At 37.6% G+C, this 19,444-nt stretch overlaps 1 protein-coding gene across 1 annotated transcript in view; it reads right to left on the bottom strand.

Moving 5' to 3' along the window:
* The window catches only part of DLGAP2 (DLG associated protein 2), a 353,749-nt gene that overhangs the window by 99,600 nt on the left and 234,705 nt on the right, over positions 1-19,444 (bottom strand). The window contains exon 5 of the mRNA XM_007944427.2: positions 2,649-2,868. Coding sequence (XP_007942618.1) covers positions 2,649-2,868 — 220 coding nt within the window. The remainder of the gene's footprint in view (positions 1-2,648; positions 2,869-19,444) is intronic.

Raw genomic sequence — 19,444 nt, 5'->3', positions numbered from 1 at the left:
AGACAAAGTATATGTGAACTGCTGTATGAAAAGTGAATTTACTCTGTAAATCTTCACCCAAATCCTAATAAAAAAAAAAAAAAAAGAATTATGTGAGCATTTGCATCCTGTATATTTTGATAGATCTACTCAATACTTTGTTTTTGTATGTGATTGCAGATAGGGGTTTTTAGAAAATTAAATATTTTTCATCATTTTATTAAATATATTTTGTTGTACCTTATCTCAATTCTACTTAGATAAGAAAGTAGTAACTTTTAAATAAATGATATTTACAGAAAAACAGGAAGAAGGAGGGATTAATGATTCTTCTGTACTTCCATTTCTCCAAAATGGTCATTTCAAATTCAACAGTACTAAGTTTTATCATGGTGTTTTAATTTCTTTTCTTATTTGATTCTCAGAACTTTCTCTAACTCTGGCATTCAATACGTAATCTAGAGAACACTTTAATTCAGTAACTAAAGCAAGATATAATAAAAACTTGGGATATAAGCATTTGTTTTGGTATTAATTTGTTGTGTATACTTTGGGAATAAAAAAATGTATTTGGTAAAAATGATATATATTTAAATTACAATTTTAGTTTTAGTGTAGTATTGTTGTTGTTGTTATGTGCCATCGAGTGGGACCTGACTCATAGCGATCCCTCCTTGGGTTGCTGAGGCGGTATCACTACAGAAGTAGATTGCCCAACCTTCCTTCCAAGGAGTAGCTGGTGGGTTTGAACCACCAGCCTTCTGGTTAGCAGTCAAGTGCCTTAGGCACTATGCTTCCAGAATGTAGTATTAGTTCTTCCATTTTCTCCATGAAATCTGTTTTATTTTTATTCTCTCTGTAATGACAGCCCTAAAAACAATAAAATCATTTTCTACTAGGTAATTATTGTTTCATGCATTTCTGATGACCATAAAAATAATGAATTGGCACTTGCTCACAGTAGACAATCAACAAATATTGGTTGAATACGTCAGTAATGATCTCTTAAAGTGTTTTTTTTTTCTTCCAAAAAAATCAAAACACAATGATTGCAAAGCTCCCTAAATTTCTTCCCTAAATTTCTAATTCGTTCTGTTATCATACTTCTTTTTCATGGAGGACAGTGCATGAGAGGTGATCCATGACTTCACTGAGGGGAAGGAGTAAATCAAACGGGTCATCTAAAAGGAGAATCAGAGACTAAGACCAAATCACACACACACATTGCCCCCAGGTTACACTTGGATAGTATTTGCAGCCTTGGATATTTCACACAAAACACATCTTTGGTAGGTAGGTATCTGCTGTTGCCATTTCCACAAAGCTATATTTTGAAAATAGAGCATGCCATGCTGCAATGCATATCTTCATGGAGGCCCCAAGGTTTAGTAGTCAGAAAGTATCATAATAACCTCTGCTCAGGTGCCACAAAGCAACATAAAAAAGACAGCCCATTCACAGCTTTCCTTTGAAAAAACAAAAATCTTTAAATGACTTGAATAAATTATTAATAGTGATTACTTTTCTTTTTGAATACCTTAGAAAACTGAGTCTAAAAAGTTAACATGCCAAAGATCTTATAGTCACAACATTGTGGAATAAGGTTTAAATCCATATTTTCTCTCCTAGATATAGAGCATTTCATCAAACAGTTTCCTTTCAAGTACAATGATAACATATTTTTAACACAGTGGCTATAATTTGTAATGTGCAATCTCTTAAAACTCTTATTAACATTAGCATTGGAACAAACCCAGATCTATTTATGGGTATAATGACACATTCTTTCCTGAGTTTTCCTTTGTTGCTTTTACCCACTCCCAATTACATGTCTTCTGGTTCTTAATGCTAGTTATCATAAAGAAAATGCATTCTTTTTCTCCTCAAAACTACCCCTTGTATTCCTCTGGTACTTCCACAGCATTCCAGATCTTATGATAGATCACCTCACTCTTCAACGCTACCTTATTTCATCGCTTATCTTCTTAACTTTTATATGTACCATGGAAAAAAATTATTGTTTGCTGTATTTTATGAGTTTCTCGAGGCCATGTATATTCATTGCATTATATAAATAATAAGAGTGCAATAAAATATTAGGCAGTGATATTTAGCTAGGTGGTAAATTTTCAAAGGGTAGGTTTGGTTTCCATAAGAAAACTGTGACACTGAATCCTTAGAGCCATTCAACTATTAGTGAATTTACATTAACGATTGATTTGCTTGCAGCCATGAATCACGTTTATAGATCTGCTTACTATGCAACAGAGATTCAGGTTGGACACTGCTAAGAGAAGCCTAGGAGTCATTACATGTCAATTGGAATTTTACTGCAATCTATTGAACTTTAATGTTTAAAATATGATTACCTCTCAAATATCAGCACTTTTAAAATGTTTTCCTATACAAATCTTACAAAAGTTATAGTTGATTATTTTAAAGAAATTTAATCATTATATTCTAGGACACAAAAAGGTTATCTAGGAAACAAATGTTTTCAAACACCATTGAAAATGTGACAATGTAACAAATGCAATTTGCAAACATCATTAGATGTTTGGGTGGTGAATTACATCTGTGGTGCAGGTGTACTCTGCTTCCTCTAGGATAAAGACTCAAATGCACTTGTATGTTTCCACAGTGAAGGAAAAAAAAGGACATTCTTTTACCTGCTGTTGACCTGATGGTTGAAGTGATGTTGGAGGTTGTCATTGTAGGGATACATTCGTCATCTTGGGAGTAACCAGCTTGAATGGCCCGAAGGTAACTGTGACTCCTTGTTCGGAAACATCCAGGGAGGTCAAGGGCATCCATGGCCTGAGATTCAACTTCACTAAAGACGGATTCACATACTGATTCAAACTGCCCATTGATCTCGGCTTCACTCATCTAGAATAATCAACAGTACATTTGATACCAGGGTCTAGACAGTGTTAACCACGTTACAAAAGAACAAGGGCAATTTAAAATTCATGCCATCATAGTCTTTCACAGTCTTACATCTTCTATATAATTAATTTGAAATCAGATTGAGCAATCTGGAGCTTGTGAAATAGTTTATTGGGTTATTTCTTATAAAACACTAAGGCAAATAGCCAATTTCAAAATATTGGTGAAAATCTATAGAACCACAGGGTAAATGCTTTATAGTATGGCTGACAGAGATATTGCTAAGTTTAAGAGAGACAGTGCATTAAAAAGTTTAGCAAAGTATCTAGTGCAAAGTAAGTGCTCAAAACATTAGTTCTCTCCTCTCTTTTACCCCAAGTGACTCTTTCACCTTTCCAAGCTATTCACAGCACAGAGAATGGCAAGTATTAAATATTGAGGGTGTGTAAGTAAAGAAATATTTAAGTAGTATAAGTTATTTTCAGTTCTTTTAAAAGTTATGAGAATCTGCATCTATTTATTGCCATTCAACTTTTAAAAAATTTAGCATACAAACTAATACATTTCTCACCATTAAAGAAAAAAAAAAAAAACCTGCTTCTACTGAATTGATTTCACTCATGGTGACTCCATGTGTTATAGCAGCATAAATCTAGGTCCAGATGAATAAGTAAATAGTGCAATCGATGTCTCTGTCTATATTCACTATGTTGCATCTACCTAAATTCCACATTATTTTCTTCTGTTTTAGCATAGGAAATTAATATACTCACTTTATTTGGTACTTTAGCAGATAAAGTAATTCTTTTTAAGAAGAGTCATCCTTGGAACCTAAAAGTTCCAACTGTATTAAAAAGAAAAAATCATCATCCCTTTGGATAGGGGAAGGATCTCAAGTTTATATGGGTTTGACCATCAGATTAGTTGAAGGGCCTTTGCTCAGAGTGGATAACTGTGGAAGATCACTTTTCCTTCCTGAGTTTTCCTAATGGTAATACTTATGTATTTCTCCTGAGTCAAATGTAGAGATTTTAAATGGAAATTCAATGAAGTGAAATATTTTTAAAAGACAAAGATGAAGAGAAAGAGCTGGGAAAAGGAATGAGAACTTTAAGAATGAAATGAAAAATTGAAACTTGGCTGGTGACAAGGATATGCTCACAGACATAAGGACAAGAGGCTTGTGGGTTTGGCATGGACAGAAATCAGGTGCTCTAAGTGATTAATTTTCCATCTGGTTCAATGGAGCTTTGATAAATGCCTTGCTACCAGTTACTCACATGTTATGGGGACATCAATTGTGTGCATTTCAAATGTTAATCTATACATACACAGATGGATATGTGTTGTGACACTGATAAGCAAGTGCTGAGGTTCTCTGGAGAGAAAACCACATGAAGTAAAAAAAGCAGAAAGAGGGCTAAGGAAAGAAGTTATGTATGGAGGGCAGCTCGACTGCATAGATGGCCTCAGAGAACAATTATTTTCAAGTCTTGAGAACTAATGTTATTTTTTTTCTGTGGGGTTTTGGATATATTTGGTGCCCATTATACTTTCACTCCAATTTCTCCCATTTATAATGGAAATGTCTACCTTGTGCTGTTCCATTACTTTACTTTGGAAAGAGATAAGTTGTATTCTAGATTCACAGATGAAGAGAAATTTTGCTCCAGAATACAATTTGGTCTTGGGATTGATTTACGATTTTTAGGATGATGTAATGGGGGGATAGTGTTTTTGCATGTGATAAGAATAAGAATTTTAGAGGGCAAGAGAGTGGAATGAAATGAAATGAATCGTGTCTCCCCAATATATGTGTCATTTTGGCTGGGCCACAGTTCTCAGTGGTTTGGCAGTAATGTTGGGATCAGCCAATCAATTGTAAAGCTTTTAGGGTAGGATGAAACACCATTACTCAGCTCACAGCCCTGATCTGATCTAAGGGGTATAGCCTGCATCAAGAGATAAAAGGAGAGAGGAGAGAGCAGAGAAGAGAGGGACCTCACTACTACCATGAAAGAAGAGCCAGGAGCAGAGGGTATCCTTTGGAGGCAGCATCCTGTGCTAAGAACCTCCTGGACCCAGAGGAAGATTGATGCCAAGGCACATGGAGATCTCCATGGAACACCAAGTCCATAGATGTTGAAAGGATATGAGGAACTTCCTTCAGACCTGACTGAAAGAGCCCCTTAGAGCCAGAGCTCTGAATTTGGACTTCTGCCTCCTAAACTGTAAGAGAATAAATTCCTGTTTGTTAAAGCCATGCACTTGTGGTATATCTGTGATAGCAACACTAGAGAACTAAGACAGATAACTAATAAGTAAAATGCATCAGAAACAGTAATATTGGTGTGAAAATATGACAGATTTTCTAGACTGTGTGGTTATTTTAATCTAAACTTTCACTTATGTAGAATTTTATCAAAAGTCTTAAATCATTTTCTGTCATTTATATCAATGATGCAGGCTGTTGTTGTTGTTAGGTGCTATCATGTTAGCTCCAACTCATAGCGACCCTATGTACAATGGAACAAAACACTGTCCGGTCCTGTGCCAGCCTTACAATCCTTGCCATACCTGAGCCCATCGTTGCAGCTACTGTGTCAATCCATCTCATTGAGGGCCTTACCCTTTTTTTGTTGACCCTCCACTTTACCAAGCATGACATCCTTCTCCAGAGAATGGTCCTTCTAACATGATGAAAGCAGGTGAGACGAAGTCTGGCCATTCTCACTTCCAAGGGGCATTTCAGCTGCACTTCATCCAGGACAGATTTGTTAGTTCTTCTGACAGTCCATGGTACTTTCAGTATTCTTTGCTGATGCCACAACTCAAAAGCATCAGCTCTTCATCAGTCTTACTTATTCATTGGCCAGTCTTCACAGGCATATAAGGTGATTGAAAATACCATGGCTTGGGTTAAGCATACTTTAGTCTTCAAAGAGACATCTTTGCTCTTCAACAATTTAAAGAGCTCTTTTTCAGCAGATTTGCCCAGTGCAATATGTCATCTGATTTCTTGACTGCTGCTTCCATTGGTGTTGATTGTGGAACCAAGTAATATGAAGTCTTTGATAACTTCAATCTCTTTTCCATTCATCATGACGCTGAATTGGTCACGATGGTCCAGTTGTGAAGATTTTCCTTTTCCTCAAGTTGAGATGTAATCCATACTGCAGAGTGGTGTCTTTGATCTTCATCGATAAATGCTTCAAGTCATCTTCACTTTCATCAAGCAAAGTTGTGTCATCTGCATATCACAGGTTGTTAATAAGTCTTCCTCCAATCCTGATATCATGCTTTTCTTCATATAGTCCAGCTTCACCAATTATTTGGTCAGCATACAGATTGAATAAGGGTGGTGAAAGAATACAACTCTACAACCCTGACACACTCCTTCCTTGATTTTTAAACCATGCTGTATACCCTTGTTCCATTCTAACTAAAGCCTCCTGGTCTATGTACAGGTTTCTCATGAGCACAATTAAGTGTTTTGGAATTCCCATTCTTCTCGATGTTATTCACAAGTTGTTATGATCCACACAGTTGAATGGTTTCACACAACCATAAAACACAAGTAAACATCTTTCTGGTATTCTTTGCTTTCAGCCAATATCTATCTGACATCAGCAATGATATCCTTCATCTTCTAAATCCACCTTGCATTTCTGGAAGTTCTCTATCAATATACTGCTGCAACCATTTTTGAACTATCTTCAGCAAGATTTTACTTACATGTGATATTAATGATATTGTTAGATAATTTCCACATTCTGTGGGATCATCTTTCTTTGGAATGGGTACATATATGGGTCTCTTCCAGTCAGCTGGCCAGGTAGCTATCTTCCAAAATGAATAGACACCTCCAGCACAGCACTGGTTTATTGAAATAACTCATGGGTATTCTGTCAATTTCTGGAGCCTTATTCTTTGCCAATTCCTTCAGTGAAGCTTTGACTTCTTCCTTCAATACCATATGCCACCTCCTGAAATGTGTGAACGTTGACCACTTCTTTTTGGTACAGTGACTCTAGGTTTTCCTTCCTTATTTATTTATTTTTTTTTATGTTTCCTGCATCATTCAATATTTTTCACATAGAATCTTTCAATATTGCAACTGGAGGCTTAAATTTTTTCTTTGGTTTTTCTCAGCTTGAGAAATGCTGAGTGTGTTCTTTCCTTTTGGTTGTCTAACTCCATATCTTTGCAAATTTCATTATAATAATTGACTGTCTTCTTGAGCTGCTCTTTGAAATCTTCTATTCAGTTCTTTTATCTTGTCATTTCTTCCATTTGCTTTAGCTACTCTCCATTAAAGGGCAAGTTTCAGAGTCTTTTCTGGCATCCATTTGGTCCTTTCTTCCTTTCCTGTGTTTTTAATCACCTTTTGCTTTCTTCATAGATGATGTTCTTGATGTCATCCCACAAATCTTCTGGTTTTCAGTCACTGGTGTTCAATGCATCAAATCTATTTTTTAGATGGCCTCTATATTCAGGAGAGATATAATCAAGGTCATATTTCAGCTCTTGTGGACTTGTTTTAATTGTTTTCAGCTTCAATTTGAACTTGCATATGAGCAGTTGATGTTCTGTTCAACAATCAGCTCCTGGCCTTGTTTTGGCTGAAGATATTGTCTCTTTACACGGATGCAGTTGATTTTCTTTCTGTGTACTTCAAGTGGCAAAGTCCACATGTATAGCCACCATTTATATTGTTGAAAAAAGCTATTTGCAATGAATAAGTCATTGGTCTTGCAAAATTCTACCATGAGATCTCCAGTGTCATATTTATCACCAAGGCCATATTTTCCAACTACCGGTGATTCTTCTTTGTTTCCAATTTTTCCCTTCCAATCACCAGTAATCATCAACACATCTTGATTGCATGTTTGGTCAATTTCAGACTGCAGGAAAAAAAAAACAAAAAAAACTGCTTTTGAATCGGATCTGACTCATAACGATCCTTCCTTGGGTTTCCGAGACAGTTTACTATGGAAGTAGATTGCCAATCTTCCTTACGACGCTGCAGAAGTTGGTAAAAATCTTTAATTTCCTCATCTTTGGTGTTGGTGGCTGGTATATAAATTTAAATAATAGTAGTATTAACTGGTCTTCCTCATAGGTGTATGGATGTTATCCTATCACTGACAGCACTATACTTCAGGATCGATCTAGAAACATTCTTTGGGATAATGAATGCTATGCCATTCCTCTTAAATTTGTCATTCCCAGCATAGTACATCATATGGTTGCCTGATTCAAAATGGCCCAAACCAGTCCATTTTAGCTCACTAATGCTTAGGACCTTGATCTTTATGCATTCCATTTCATTTTTGAAAACTTCTAATTTTCCTAGACTCATACCTTGTACATTCCATGTTGTGATAATTAATGGATGTTTCAGCTGTTTCTTCTCATTTTGAGTCATGCCACACCAACAAATGGAGGTCCCGAATGCTTTACTCCATCCACATTGTGGTAATTGAATTTGTATGTCAACTTGGCTGAGCCTGGTTGAGTGGCTGGGCAGCTGGTGGTAGTTATTCCTCATGATGAGACTGGCAATCAATTCCATGGTGGGATCTACCACAAGCAGCTGAGTAGCTGCCTTTGAGATCTGGTCTGCTTCCTGTATATAAGGAGAATCCTTGGGGATAGTCTATAGCTTATGGCACGCTTGGACCCTGCATGTAGCCACATCATTGTTAAGCAGCCTGCCATGCTCTGCTGACCTTAGGACTTAAAATGGACTTGAATTAATGGCCTGCCTAGTGGTTTGGTAAAATTGGGACTGTGCCATTTTATTTGTTTACCTTGAGCTTGTTAGCCTCAGCAGCCAGTAGCTGCCTGAGTGAAGAGATGCTTCTAGCTTCAGTGGGCCAGGAGAAAGAGGCAGAGCTGAAGCCCAAGGTTGAGGGATTTTCACACAGCCCCTGGAGCCTGGCACTTTGAACTTGGACTAAAGCCTCCAAATTGTAAGAATAAACTCCATTTGTTAAGGCCATCCCATTTGTGGTATATTCTTGTCAGAGTGGCACTCTGGTAACCAGAATGGTGTCAGGTAACCAGAACACATATCATTAAGGTAGACTCTACACTGAGGAGGCAGGTTTTTTCCAGTCATATTTTGAGTGCCTTCCAAACTCAGGGACTCATCTTCTGGCACTATATTGGACAATTTCAGGACTATTGATAAAGTTTTCCAGTTTGATATCAGATAGTCTTTCACTGCTACTCATAAGGTTTTCACTGGCCAATTCTTTGAGAAGTGGATGGCCCCCTCCTTTTCTCAAGTCTGTCTTAGTCTGGAAGCTCTGCTGAAACTTGTCCACCATGAGTAACCCTGCTGGTATTTGAAATACCAGTGGCATAACCTCTAGCCTCCCAGTAAAATGAAAGCCACCACAATAGGACACACCAACAGATGAGTCAGGGTAATGTAGGCTAGACAACTTGAAAAGGCCAACATATAAGTTCTGTCACTAGCCTTTGCCAATAGCCCTGATGGAAGTTATCAGTATAAACTCCTCTGCAAATTCACCGTGGGTTCATCCATTCACACTTCTTTCAGAAAAGATATTGCTAAATTTCTTGATGTATTTTATAAATAAAAGACAGACATCTCAGTAAGGACCATTTGGCTATGGTTCCAGCTACAAATATTTTCCAGTGAGGCTCTAGGGTGACTCTCCATTAAAGAAATAAAAAGTGGTTGGGAAGGATCTAATATTAGTCTAGAAAGGAAATGAAAAATTAAAATTATCTCTTATATAAAAGTTGAATTGTTTACATAGTTTGAGGGAGATTTGGAAAATTGGATATCATTGTACATTGTAACTAGGACCATGGCTAAATTCACTGAAGATGCCCCATGAAGATATTAAGCCATGGGGCAAATGATAGAAATGACTAGCATGGTTTTGATGTTGCAGTGATAGTAAGTTCCTTACTTTATTTTGTCACCCATAACTCAGAAATATTACTTGAACTGCTCTCAGAGAGTTCTAAATGGTGAGGGGACAGGCTACTGGGCAATAAAGATAACTTTCTTGTTGTAGCCAAGTGCTCTGAACAAAGCTAAAGCAAGGCTTCTTGGGAAGTCTCAGGGAGTCACATGCAATTGTTTAATGTGTTCAAGTACTAACCAAAAGTTTGTTGGTTTGAATCTGCACAGAGAAGCCCTAGAAGAAAGGCCTGGGAATTTTCTTCTGAAAGATCACAGCCATTAAAAACCTTATGGAGCATAATTCTAGTTGGAAACACATGGGGTTGTCATGAGTTAGAATCAACTTGACAAGTAGTTTGATATTTTTGGCTTTTGGGCTTTTTGGAGGTCATGACAGGTGACATTTAAAAAGCAAACACAAGAGAGAGAGAAGCTACAATCACACAGAAACAGCTTTTTACAAGATAAAAAAAAATAATGAGAAAATGGGCATTATCAAAAAGTGTGAAGAAGGCAAATATCTTTTCTATAATAAGGATGAGAAATGTGTTTCTTTTGTATGCCACTCTTCCAGCTTCCCAACATCTCTTCTTTCATGCTACACTAAAACTACTGTCTCTGCCTCTTAGTCTTTCACAAATCCCCAGTGTGAGGGAATTTTGAGAGGTTGGCAGAATTTTCAGAATTTTGAATTAACAGAGATAAAACCAAACCAAGCCTTCTCTACTCATGACCTTGTGAGCTCAGGAAGATTTGGTTTCACTGAGCCACCCCAAAGGTGAAAAGATGCTGTCACAGAAAAGATAAGAGCAAGGATCAAGGAATCCCTTTGCCCTTTCCAGAGCTTGAAATATTTTGTCTCAAGAACAATTTTCATTTTTTTACTTACTGAATAGTCATATCACTCCTATCATATATACTTACACACTCTAGTTAAAACCCTCACATTGTGAATCCCAATATGGTAAGATTTTAATAAACAAAAACAAAAATGAACTTGCTTTTATCAAGGTAGTATTTCATCAATTTAAACTGGGAAGTATGTTAGGTCATAGAAGCACTGACAGTCAGCTAAAGAGATGTATAGGATGACAATAAGGATTTGAACAGTTGACAAGAAATATATTTGTAATGGTGAAAAATGGAAAAGGTCAACACCAAGACTGAGACATCTTGAATGGGTTCCAACTTCATTGCTCTCTATCTCCTACCTTCTTTTCAACCCCTGTGGGCCTCTACCTCTCTCAGAGAGAGAGAAAGCAAGAGATTGAGTATCAGATTTGAGAAATGAACAAAATTATTTTATAAATACATCCTGCCACCTCCTATCATAAAAGAACAGACATTTGGAAGACAGGTACCTGGCCAACCAACTAAAGAGACCCATATTTGTGCACATTCCGAAGAAAAGTGATCCACCTGAATGGAGAAATTATCAAAAAAGTATCATTAATATTGCTCACAAGTAAAATTTTGCTGAAGATAATTCAAAAATGGTTGTAGCAGTACATTGGCAGGGAACTACTAGAAATTCAAGCCAGATTCATAAGAGGAAGTAGAATGAGGAAAGTCATTGCTGATCCCAGATGAATCTTGGCTGAAATCAAACACCAGAAAGATGTTTACCTGTGTTTTACTGACTCTGCAAAGGCATTCAACTGTGTGGATCATAAAAATTATGGATAACATTGCAAAGAATGTGAATTCCAGAATACTTAATTATACTCATGAGGAACATGTACATAGACCAAGAGGCAATTGTTTGAACAGAACAAGAGGATACAGTCACATTTTAAATGTGGTTTAAAATGTTGAAATGTGTGTGTCAGGGCTGTATCCTTTCACTATATGTACTCAGTCTGAATGCTGAACAAATAATATGAGAAGCTGGACTATATGAAGAAGAACGTGGCATCAGGATTGGAGTAAGATTCACCAGTAACCTGAGATATGCAGATGACGCAACTTCCCTTGCTGAAAGCAAAGAAAACTTAAAGCACTTACTGATGGAGATCAAAGATTATAGCCTTCAGTATGGATTACACTTCAACACAAAGAAAACAAAAAATCCTCACAACTGCACCAGTAAGCATCATGATAAATGGAGAAAAGATTGAAGTTGTCAAGGATTTTACTTGTATTCACAGTCAACACCCATGGAAGCAGTAGTCAAGAAATCAAATGGTGTATTACATTGGGCAAATATGCTGCAAAAGACCTCTTTAAAGTGTTAAAGAGCAAAGATGTTACTTTGAAGACTAAGGTGCACCTGACCCAAGCCATGATATTTTCAATCACCTCACATGCTTTAGAAAGCTGGACAATGAATAAGGAAGAATGAAGAACTGATGGATTTGTATTATGGAGTTGGTGAAGAATACTGAATATACTATGGACTGCCAGAAGAACAAATAAATTTTTCTTGGATGAAGTGCAGCTGGAATAGTCTTTATAAGTGAAGATGGCGAGACTGTGCCTCTCTTGCTTTGGTCATGTTGTTGTGAGTGACCAATCCTTGGAAAGGAATATATCATACCTGGCAAAGTACATGGCCAGTGAAAAAGAGAAGACCCTTAACATGATGGATTGGCCCAGTGGTTGCAACAATGGGATTAAGCATGGCAATGATTGTGAGGATGGCACAGGACTGGGCAGTGTTTCCTTCCATTGTACACAGACTTGCTACAAGTCAAACTGATTCAATGGCACCTAACAACAACAACATTCTCTTTTTATTGCTTGGAGAGGATTAGGGCCAAGAGAAAGTCTCTGCCCACAGAAACACCAAGTTTGGGAAGCTGGAATTGTGTGTTACTCTAAACCTATATGCTTCTTCTGCCCTAGTTTGCAGGACTTTCATGTTGGGAATGGGAATGAGATACTATAAAAGAAGCTGCTCAGTACCAATAGGGACTAGAGTATCACAGAAAAACAGACTGCTCCTGGGCGCAGTTTGCTTATCTACTTTATTGGCTTTGGGTTCTGCCCTACATGGACATGAATCCCTATTGGGCCACTGGCTGTTAAATTGGTAACTTCTCTCAGACTGGGCTACTTTTTTTCAGATCAGCAACTACATAGTTTGCTCTACGACATTCCTAAATTCCTAGCAAAGCACAGGATACAGGCTCTAATAAATATTCAGAGTGCATGTTATCTATTCTTCACCAACTTCATAATACAAATTCATCATAAGTGGGGATAATAGCCATACTTTACTGTGTTGTCAAGGATTATATCAATTAATAGAGATCACCTAGCTCAGCTCCAAGAATTTGGTACAAAAACTCATTGCTGTTGAGTTGATTCTGATTGACAGTGACCTTATAGCACAGAGTAGAACTGCCCCATAGGGTTTCCAAGGCTGTAAATCTTTATGGAAGCAGGCTGCCACATCTTTCTCCTGCAGAGCAGCTGGGGTTTGGACCAGCAACCTTTATGTTATCAACTGAGGACTTAAACACTGCACAACCAGGGCTCCTTCAAGACATTGATGGGCCTCAAAAAACTGTAATCAGTACTACATGATTATTTATCATATGGAGGAAAATAAAAAGGTCTTAATAGCCTATGTACATTTAAGAGATAAGAAAAACTTGGGTATTATTCCACTTTATGTGTAGATTGAGCAAAATATAGGCTTTTAACAATGAATATCATGTGCAAAATGTACAAATATTTTAGTACAGAAAATACGACTGAAATGGGACAACAAGAATAATCCAACTGTGGTCTCTAGAACTTTGGGGGACATCATTCAGAGAATTAAAACAAAGTTTAGAGGTCCTGTTCAACATACTGACAAATTGCTAAATCTCAGGGGCCTCTGGGAAAGCTCAACAGCAAATAAGTAGCCAAAAGAACACCAGTCAAAAAGACTCACTGCATCTGTTTATGGATCTGGAAGATCAATAGGTTTAACGTGAATTTCTAGTACTTTCAGTGTGATTAACCCAGGTAGGAAACTTTATAAGTGTATGAACAAATCTGATTCCATAAGCTGGCCCATAAGGACTTTTTACTCACATATATATATACATTTCAAACTCTGGGTGCTAGTGCCCTGAACCATTCTAAATGTTCAATGGTTGCACAATTCTATAATATTAGCCAGGACACTTAAAACATCTAAATTTTATTTTCAGATACATGAGCTAAAAAATACCAAAGTTCTAATGAAGTGAAAAGGAGCTCTGGTAGCATAGTGCCTAAGGCACTTGACTTCTCACCAGAAGGCTGGCGTTTCAAACCCACCAGCCACTCCTCGGAAGGAAGATGGGGCAATCTACTTCCCTAGTGATACTGCCTCGGCAACCCAAGGAGGGGTTGCTATGAGTCAGGTCAACTCAATGGCACATAACAACAACAACAACAACAATGAAGTGAAATGGCTTAGAGGTCAGTGTGGTGGTTAAGTTTGTGTGTCAACTTGGCTGGGCCTGGTTGAGTGGCTGAGCAGCTGAATGTAGTTATTCCCCATGGTCAGATTGGTACTTAACTCCATGGTGGAATCTGTTGGAGCAACTGAGAGCTGCTTTGGGTATGTGGTCTGCTTTCCATATATAAGAAACAGATTTGGGAATGGTCTCTAGCTTATGGCACACTTGAATCCTGCATGTAACCATGTCGTTGTTCAGTAGCCTGCCATGCTCTGCCAACCTTGGGACTTTCAATGGACTTGAATTCATAGCTTGCTGTGTGGTTTGGTAACATTGGGACTGTGCCTTTTTACTTGACAACCTTGGGCTTGTTAGCCTCAGCAGCCAGCACCGGTCTGAATGAAGAAAAGCCTCTAGCTTCAGTGGGCTGAGAGCAGGAGGCAGAGCTGAAGCCAAGGTTGGAGGGCTTTCACCCAGCCCCTAGTGCCTGGCACTTTGAACTCAGACTTAAAGCCTCCAAATTGTTTGTTCAAGCATCCCATTTATGGCTTACATTCTTGTCAGAGGGGTACTAGGTAACCAGAGCACTCAGCAAATCTCATAAGAACTCAGTTTTGTTTTTGTTTGTTTTGATTTAAGATTCTTGAATCACTTTATTTATTAAATCAATTAAAAATATTCAGGGAAAAGCAAAAAAGAAGAGATGGAGAAAGTCAATCTTGATAGGGTGCAAACCAGTGGAAGATCCACACTATTTGATCTGTGTTATGCAATGTTCATATGTCCTATCTTTCTCTCTGCTGCATCAGCCTGCTTCTCTGATGGTTACTAGAACCAGAGTTGTGTACGTGCAATGTGCAGATTAAAATTGGCTGGAGCCCAAACACTCTTGCTCTGTTGTCAAAATGCAAAGGCAAGGATTTCTGGCTACAGTTGTAGCTTGCCAATTACCCTGATAGGCAGCTATGGGTTTGTCCTCTCAGAAAGAGGACATAGGACCAGAATAGGTGTCAGAACAACAAAAAAAAGTCTGATTTAGGATTTTACAAATAATGAATGCCTCTTAAACATGTGGTGTTACACCTGCCTCATGATGGTTTAGTGCCTACTTCATCTCTCCAGACCTTCCTATATAAACCTGTCTCCATCTGCATTACTTATCAAGGCCTGTTGTTGCTGTGTTGGTATGTGTCGTCGAGTCGGACCTTAATCATAGTGACCCCTCCTTGGGTTTCCGAGGCAGTATCACTATGGGAGTAGATTGCCCAACCTTTCTTCTGAGGAGTGGCTGGTGGGTTTGAACTGCCAGCCTTCTGGTTAGCAGTCAAGTGTCTTAGGCCTAGCATGCCTCATAAGCTACTTATTTCAAACCTTAATTTCATCTATCCTCCTTATTGTTTCTATTTTTTCTAAGTTATTTTTTTTTACTGTGGTAAAATGCATAAAACATAAAAATTTCCATTTTAACCATTTTTAATTGTACAACTCAGTGACATTAATTATATTCACAATGTTGTATAACAATCACAACTGTGTCTAAATTTTTTCACCACACCAAACAGAAACTCTGTACCCATTAAACAATAACTATTCTACTCTCTTAGATTTTTAATTTCATTTTTGCTCATGAGAAAAGAAATGAGATTAAAGTGAAAAGCTTTAACAGTTTTAGCCACTAAATCCAAGTTTCTCAGGAACACAGAAGTGTTGCAGATTCCTGTATCATTCTCTTATCACTTGGAACTGCCCTCTTCTTTCTTGTGTTAAGTCACCTTTGCCAGGATTTGGTACTGAATTTGTAGAAAGTTGTTTCTAGATTGATATAACCCCACATACTGTCAGTGCTCCAGGATTATTTTAAGGAATAATAGATATATTTTTTCAGAATTAAAAATTAAGTGCAATTTAAAATTATTTCACAGAACAGCAATTGCAATTGTAATTAGAATGACAAGGAATTCTAAATTTCAAAGTATTCAAAATAAATAACTTGCTGCTTTGCTATTATTAAATGCTGAACAATTAAGATAGAAAAAGACATGAGAAAATGTTATTTTTACTGATTTATTTTTGTAGATAAAATTTGGGTTGACCAAAAGCATTACGTGGAGAGTATTAGTATATGGCTTACATTTTGTCAAAATTGTCGTTAGGTGCTGTCAACTCAGTTCTAACTCATGTTGTTGTTATGGGCTGTCGAGTCGGACCCGACTCATAGAGATCCCTCCTTGGGTTGCCAAGGCAGTATCAGTACGGAAGTAGCAACCCTATGTACAACAGGATGAAACACTGCCCAGTCCTGCCCCTTCCTTACAATCATTGCCATGTTTGAGCCCATAATCACAGCCATTATGTCAATCAAACTTGTTGAAGGACTCTTCCATTTTCACTGACCCTGTACTTTACCAAGCATGATATCCTTTCCCAGGGATTGGTTCCTTCATGACTCTAGTAAAAGAGAACAAGTCTGGACATTACTACTTCTCAAGGGCTTCTGGCTGTACTTCCTCCAAGTCAGATTTGCTCATTCTTCTGGCAGTCCATGGTACATTCAATATTCTTTTCCAAAACTACAACTCAAATGCATCAGTGTTTCTGTGGTCTTCTTTACTCACTGCCCAGCTCTCATATGCATATGAAGCTATTGAAAATAGCAGGAATTGGGACAGGTGCACTTTACTCTTCAAAGTGACATCTTTGCTTTCTAACACTTTAAAGAGTCCTTTTGCAGCAGATTTGCCCAATGCAATACATCATTTGATTTCCTGATAGCTGCTTCAATGGGCATTGATTGAAGTTCAGGTAAAATGAATTCTTGATAATTTCAATCTTTTCTTCATTTATCATGATGTTGCTTATTGGTTCAATTGTGAGGATTTTTTGTTTTCTTTAGGTTGAGGTGTAATCCATACTGAAGGCTGTAGTCTTTGACCTTCATCAGTAAGTGCTTAAAATCTTCCTCAGTTTCAGCAAGCAAAGTTGTGTCATCTGCATGTTGCAGGTTGTTAATGAGTCTTCCTCCAATCCTGATGCCATGTTGTTATTCATCTAGTCCAGATTCTTGGATTATTTGCTCAGTATACAGATTGAATAAGTGTGTTGAAAGGATACAACACTGATGCACACCTTTTCTGATTTTAAACCATATAGTATCCACTTCTCTCTTTCAACAACAGCTTTGTGGTCTGTGAACATGCTCCTCATGAGCATAGTTAAGTATTTTGGAATTTCCTTCTTTGTCGTTTCCGTAATTTGCTATGATCCACACAATCAAATGCTTTTGTGTAGTTAATAAAATACAGTTAAACATCTTTTTTTCTTTTTTTCTTTTTCCCTTTAAGCCAAGAAGGAGCTCTGGTGGCATAGTGTCTAAGGGATTTGACTGCTAACCAGGAGGCTGGCAGTTCAAACCCACCAGCCACTCTTCAGAAGGAAGGTTGGGCAATCTACTCCATAGTGAAATCACCTCAGAAATCCAAGGAGGGGTCACTATTACTCGGTTCTGACTTGACAGCAGTGAGTTTGGTTTGGTTTGGTTTTAAGCCAAGATCTATCTGACATCAGCAATGATATCCCTCATTCCACATCCTCTTCTGAGTCTGGCTTGAATTTCTGGAAGTTCCCTGTCAATACACTGCTGCAGCCATTTCTGAATTATCTTCAGCAAAAATTTACTTGTGATATTAATACTATTGCTTTATAATTTCTACATTCTATTGAATCACCTTTCTTTGGAGTGGTCACAAATAGGGATGTTCCAGTCAGTTGGCCAGGTAGCTGCCTTCCAAATTTTGGCATAAACAATTGAGCATCTCTAACATTGCATGCATTTGGTGAAACATCTCAATTGGTATTCCATCAATTCCTGAAACCTTATTTTCACCAGTTCTTTCAGTGCAGCTTCAACTTCTTCCTTCAGTACCATCAGTTATTGATCATATACTACCTCCTGAAATGTTTGAACGTTGACCAATTCTTTTTGACACAGTGCCTGTATATTCCTTCCATCTTCTTCTTCTTCTTCATACACATTTTGTTTTATAACACTGATTACGTTCCCCACAGAGTAACAGCTCTTCTCTCACTTCCTCCCTGTGGTTACCCATTACCTGTGTCTTTCTTGTCTATTCATTCCTATCTCCCTACCTTTCTCCCTGTGTAAATGCTGCCCTTATGGTCTCCCATGGTTCATTGTTCTAAAGAGTGGATTTCCCTGGTGTAGTTGTTCAGATCATAGGCTTATCTGTTGTTTGGCTGAGAGAAGCCATGGGACTGAGTTCAATTCCAGGCCTGAATGGTGTTTGGGGGCCATATTTTTGGGGGTTCCAGTCATCTCTATCTAACCCGTCAACCTTGTCTTGTCTTTTTTTTTTTTTTAATTTTGTTCCACACTTTTTCTGCCACTGTAACCAGGTTTTCCAATTTTGATCCCTTTCTGAATTGTTGGCATTGGTAGCTGGGTACCATCTAGTTGTTATGGTTTCAGGGTCATATAGGCTGATGTTCTCATGGTCCATTAGTCCTTTGGACTCCCACTTTCTTTAGATGCTTCTATCATCATTCAATATCTTGCATGTAGAATCTTTCAATATTGCAACTTAAGGCTTTAATTTTTTTCTTCAGTTATTTCAACTTGAGAAATGTGTAGTGTGTTCTTCTCTTTTGATTTTCTAACTCCACATTTTCATATTCCAATCACCAATAATTACCAATACATCTTAATTGTCTGTTTGGTCAATTTCAGACTGCCAAAGTTGGTAAATTCTTCAATTATCTTCATCTTTGGCTTTAGAGATTGGTGCACATTTAATTATAATATTTTATCTTCTCAAGTTGTCCTTGGAATCTTCTGGTCAGACCTTTTACTTCATCATTTATTCCCTTTGCTTTTTCTACTCTCCATTCAAGAGCAAGTTTTAGTCTCTTCTGACATTCATTTTTGTCTTTTCTTCCTTATCTATCTTTGTAATGACCTTTTGCTTTCTTTATTTATAATATGCTTGATATATCCCACAATTCATCTGTTTTTTGGTTACTCGTGTTCAGTGTGTCAAATCTATTCTTCAGATGGTCTCAATTCAGGTGAGATATGCTCAATGTCATATTTTGGATCCTGTGGACTTTTTTTTTTAACTTTTGTGGTGGTTATGTTTTTGTGTCAACTTGGCTGGGCCTGGTTGAGTGGCTGGGCAGCTGGTGGTAGTTATTCCCCATGATGAGACTGGCAATCAGCTCCATGGTGGGATCTACC

This window comes from Orycteropus afer, unplaced genomic scaffold (genome assembly GCF_000298275.1).
Source record: "Orycteropus afer afer isolate SDZICR_OR568_19922 unplaced genomic scaffold, OryAfe1.0 scaffold00125, whole genome shotgun sequence".
Lineage (NCBI taxonomy): Eukaryota > Metazoa > Chordata > Mammalia > Tubulidentata > Orycteropodidae > Orycteropus > Orycteropus afer.
The sequence above is the reverse complement of the archived record's forward strand: the minus strand, read 5'-3'. Positions and strand labels throughout refer to the sequence as shown.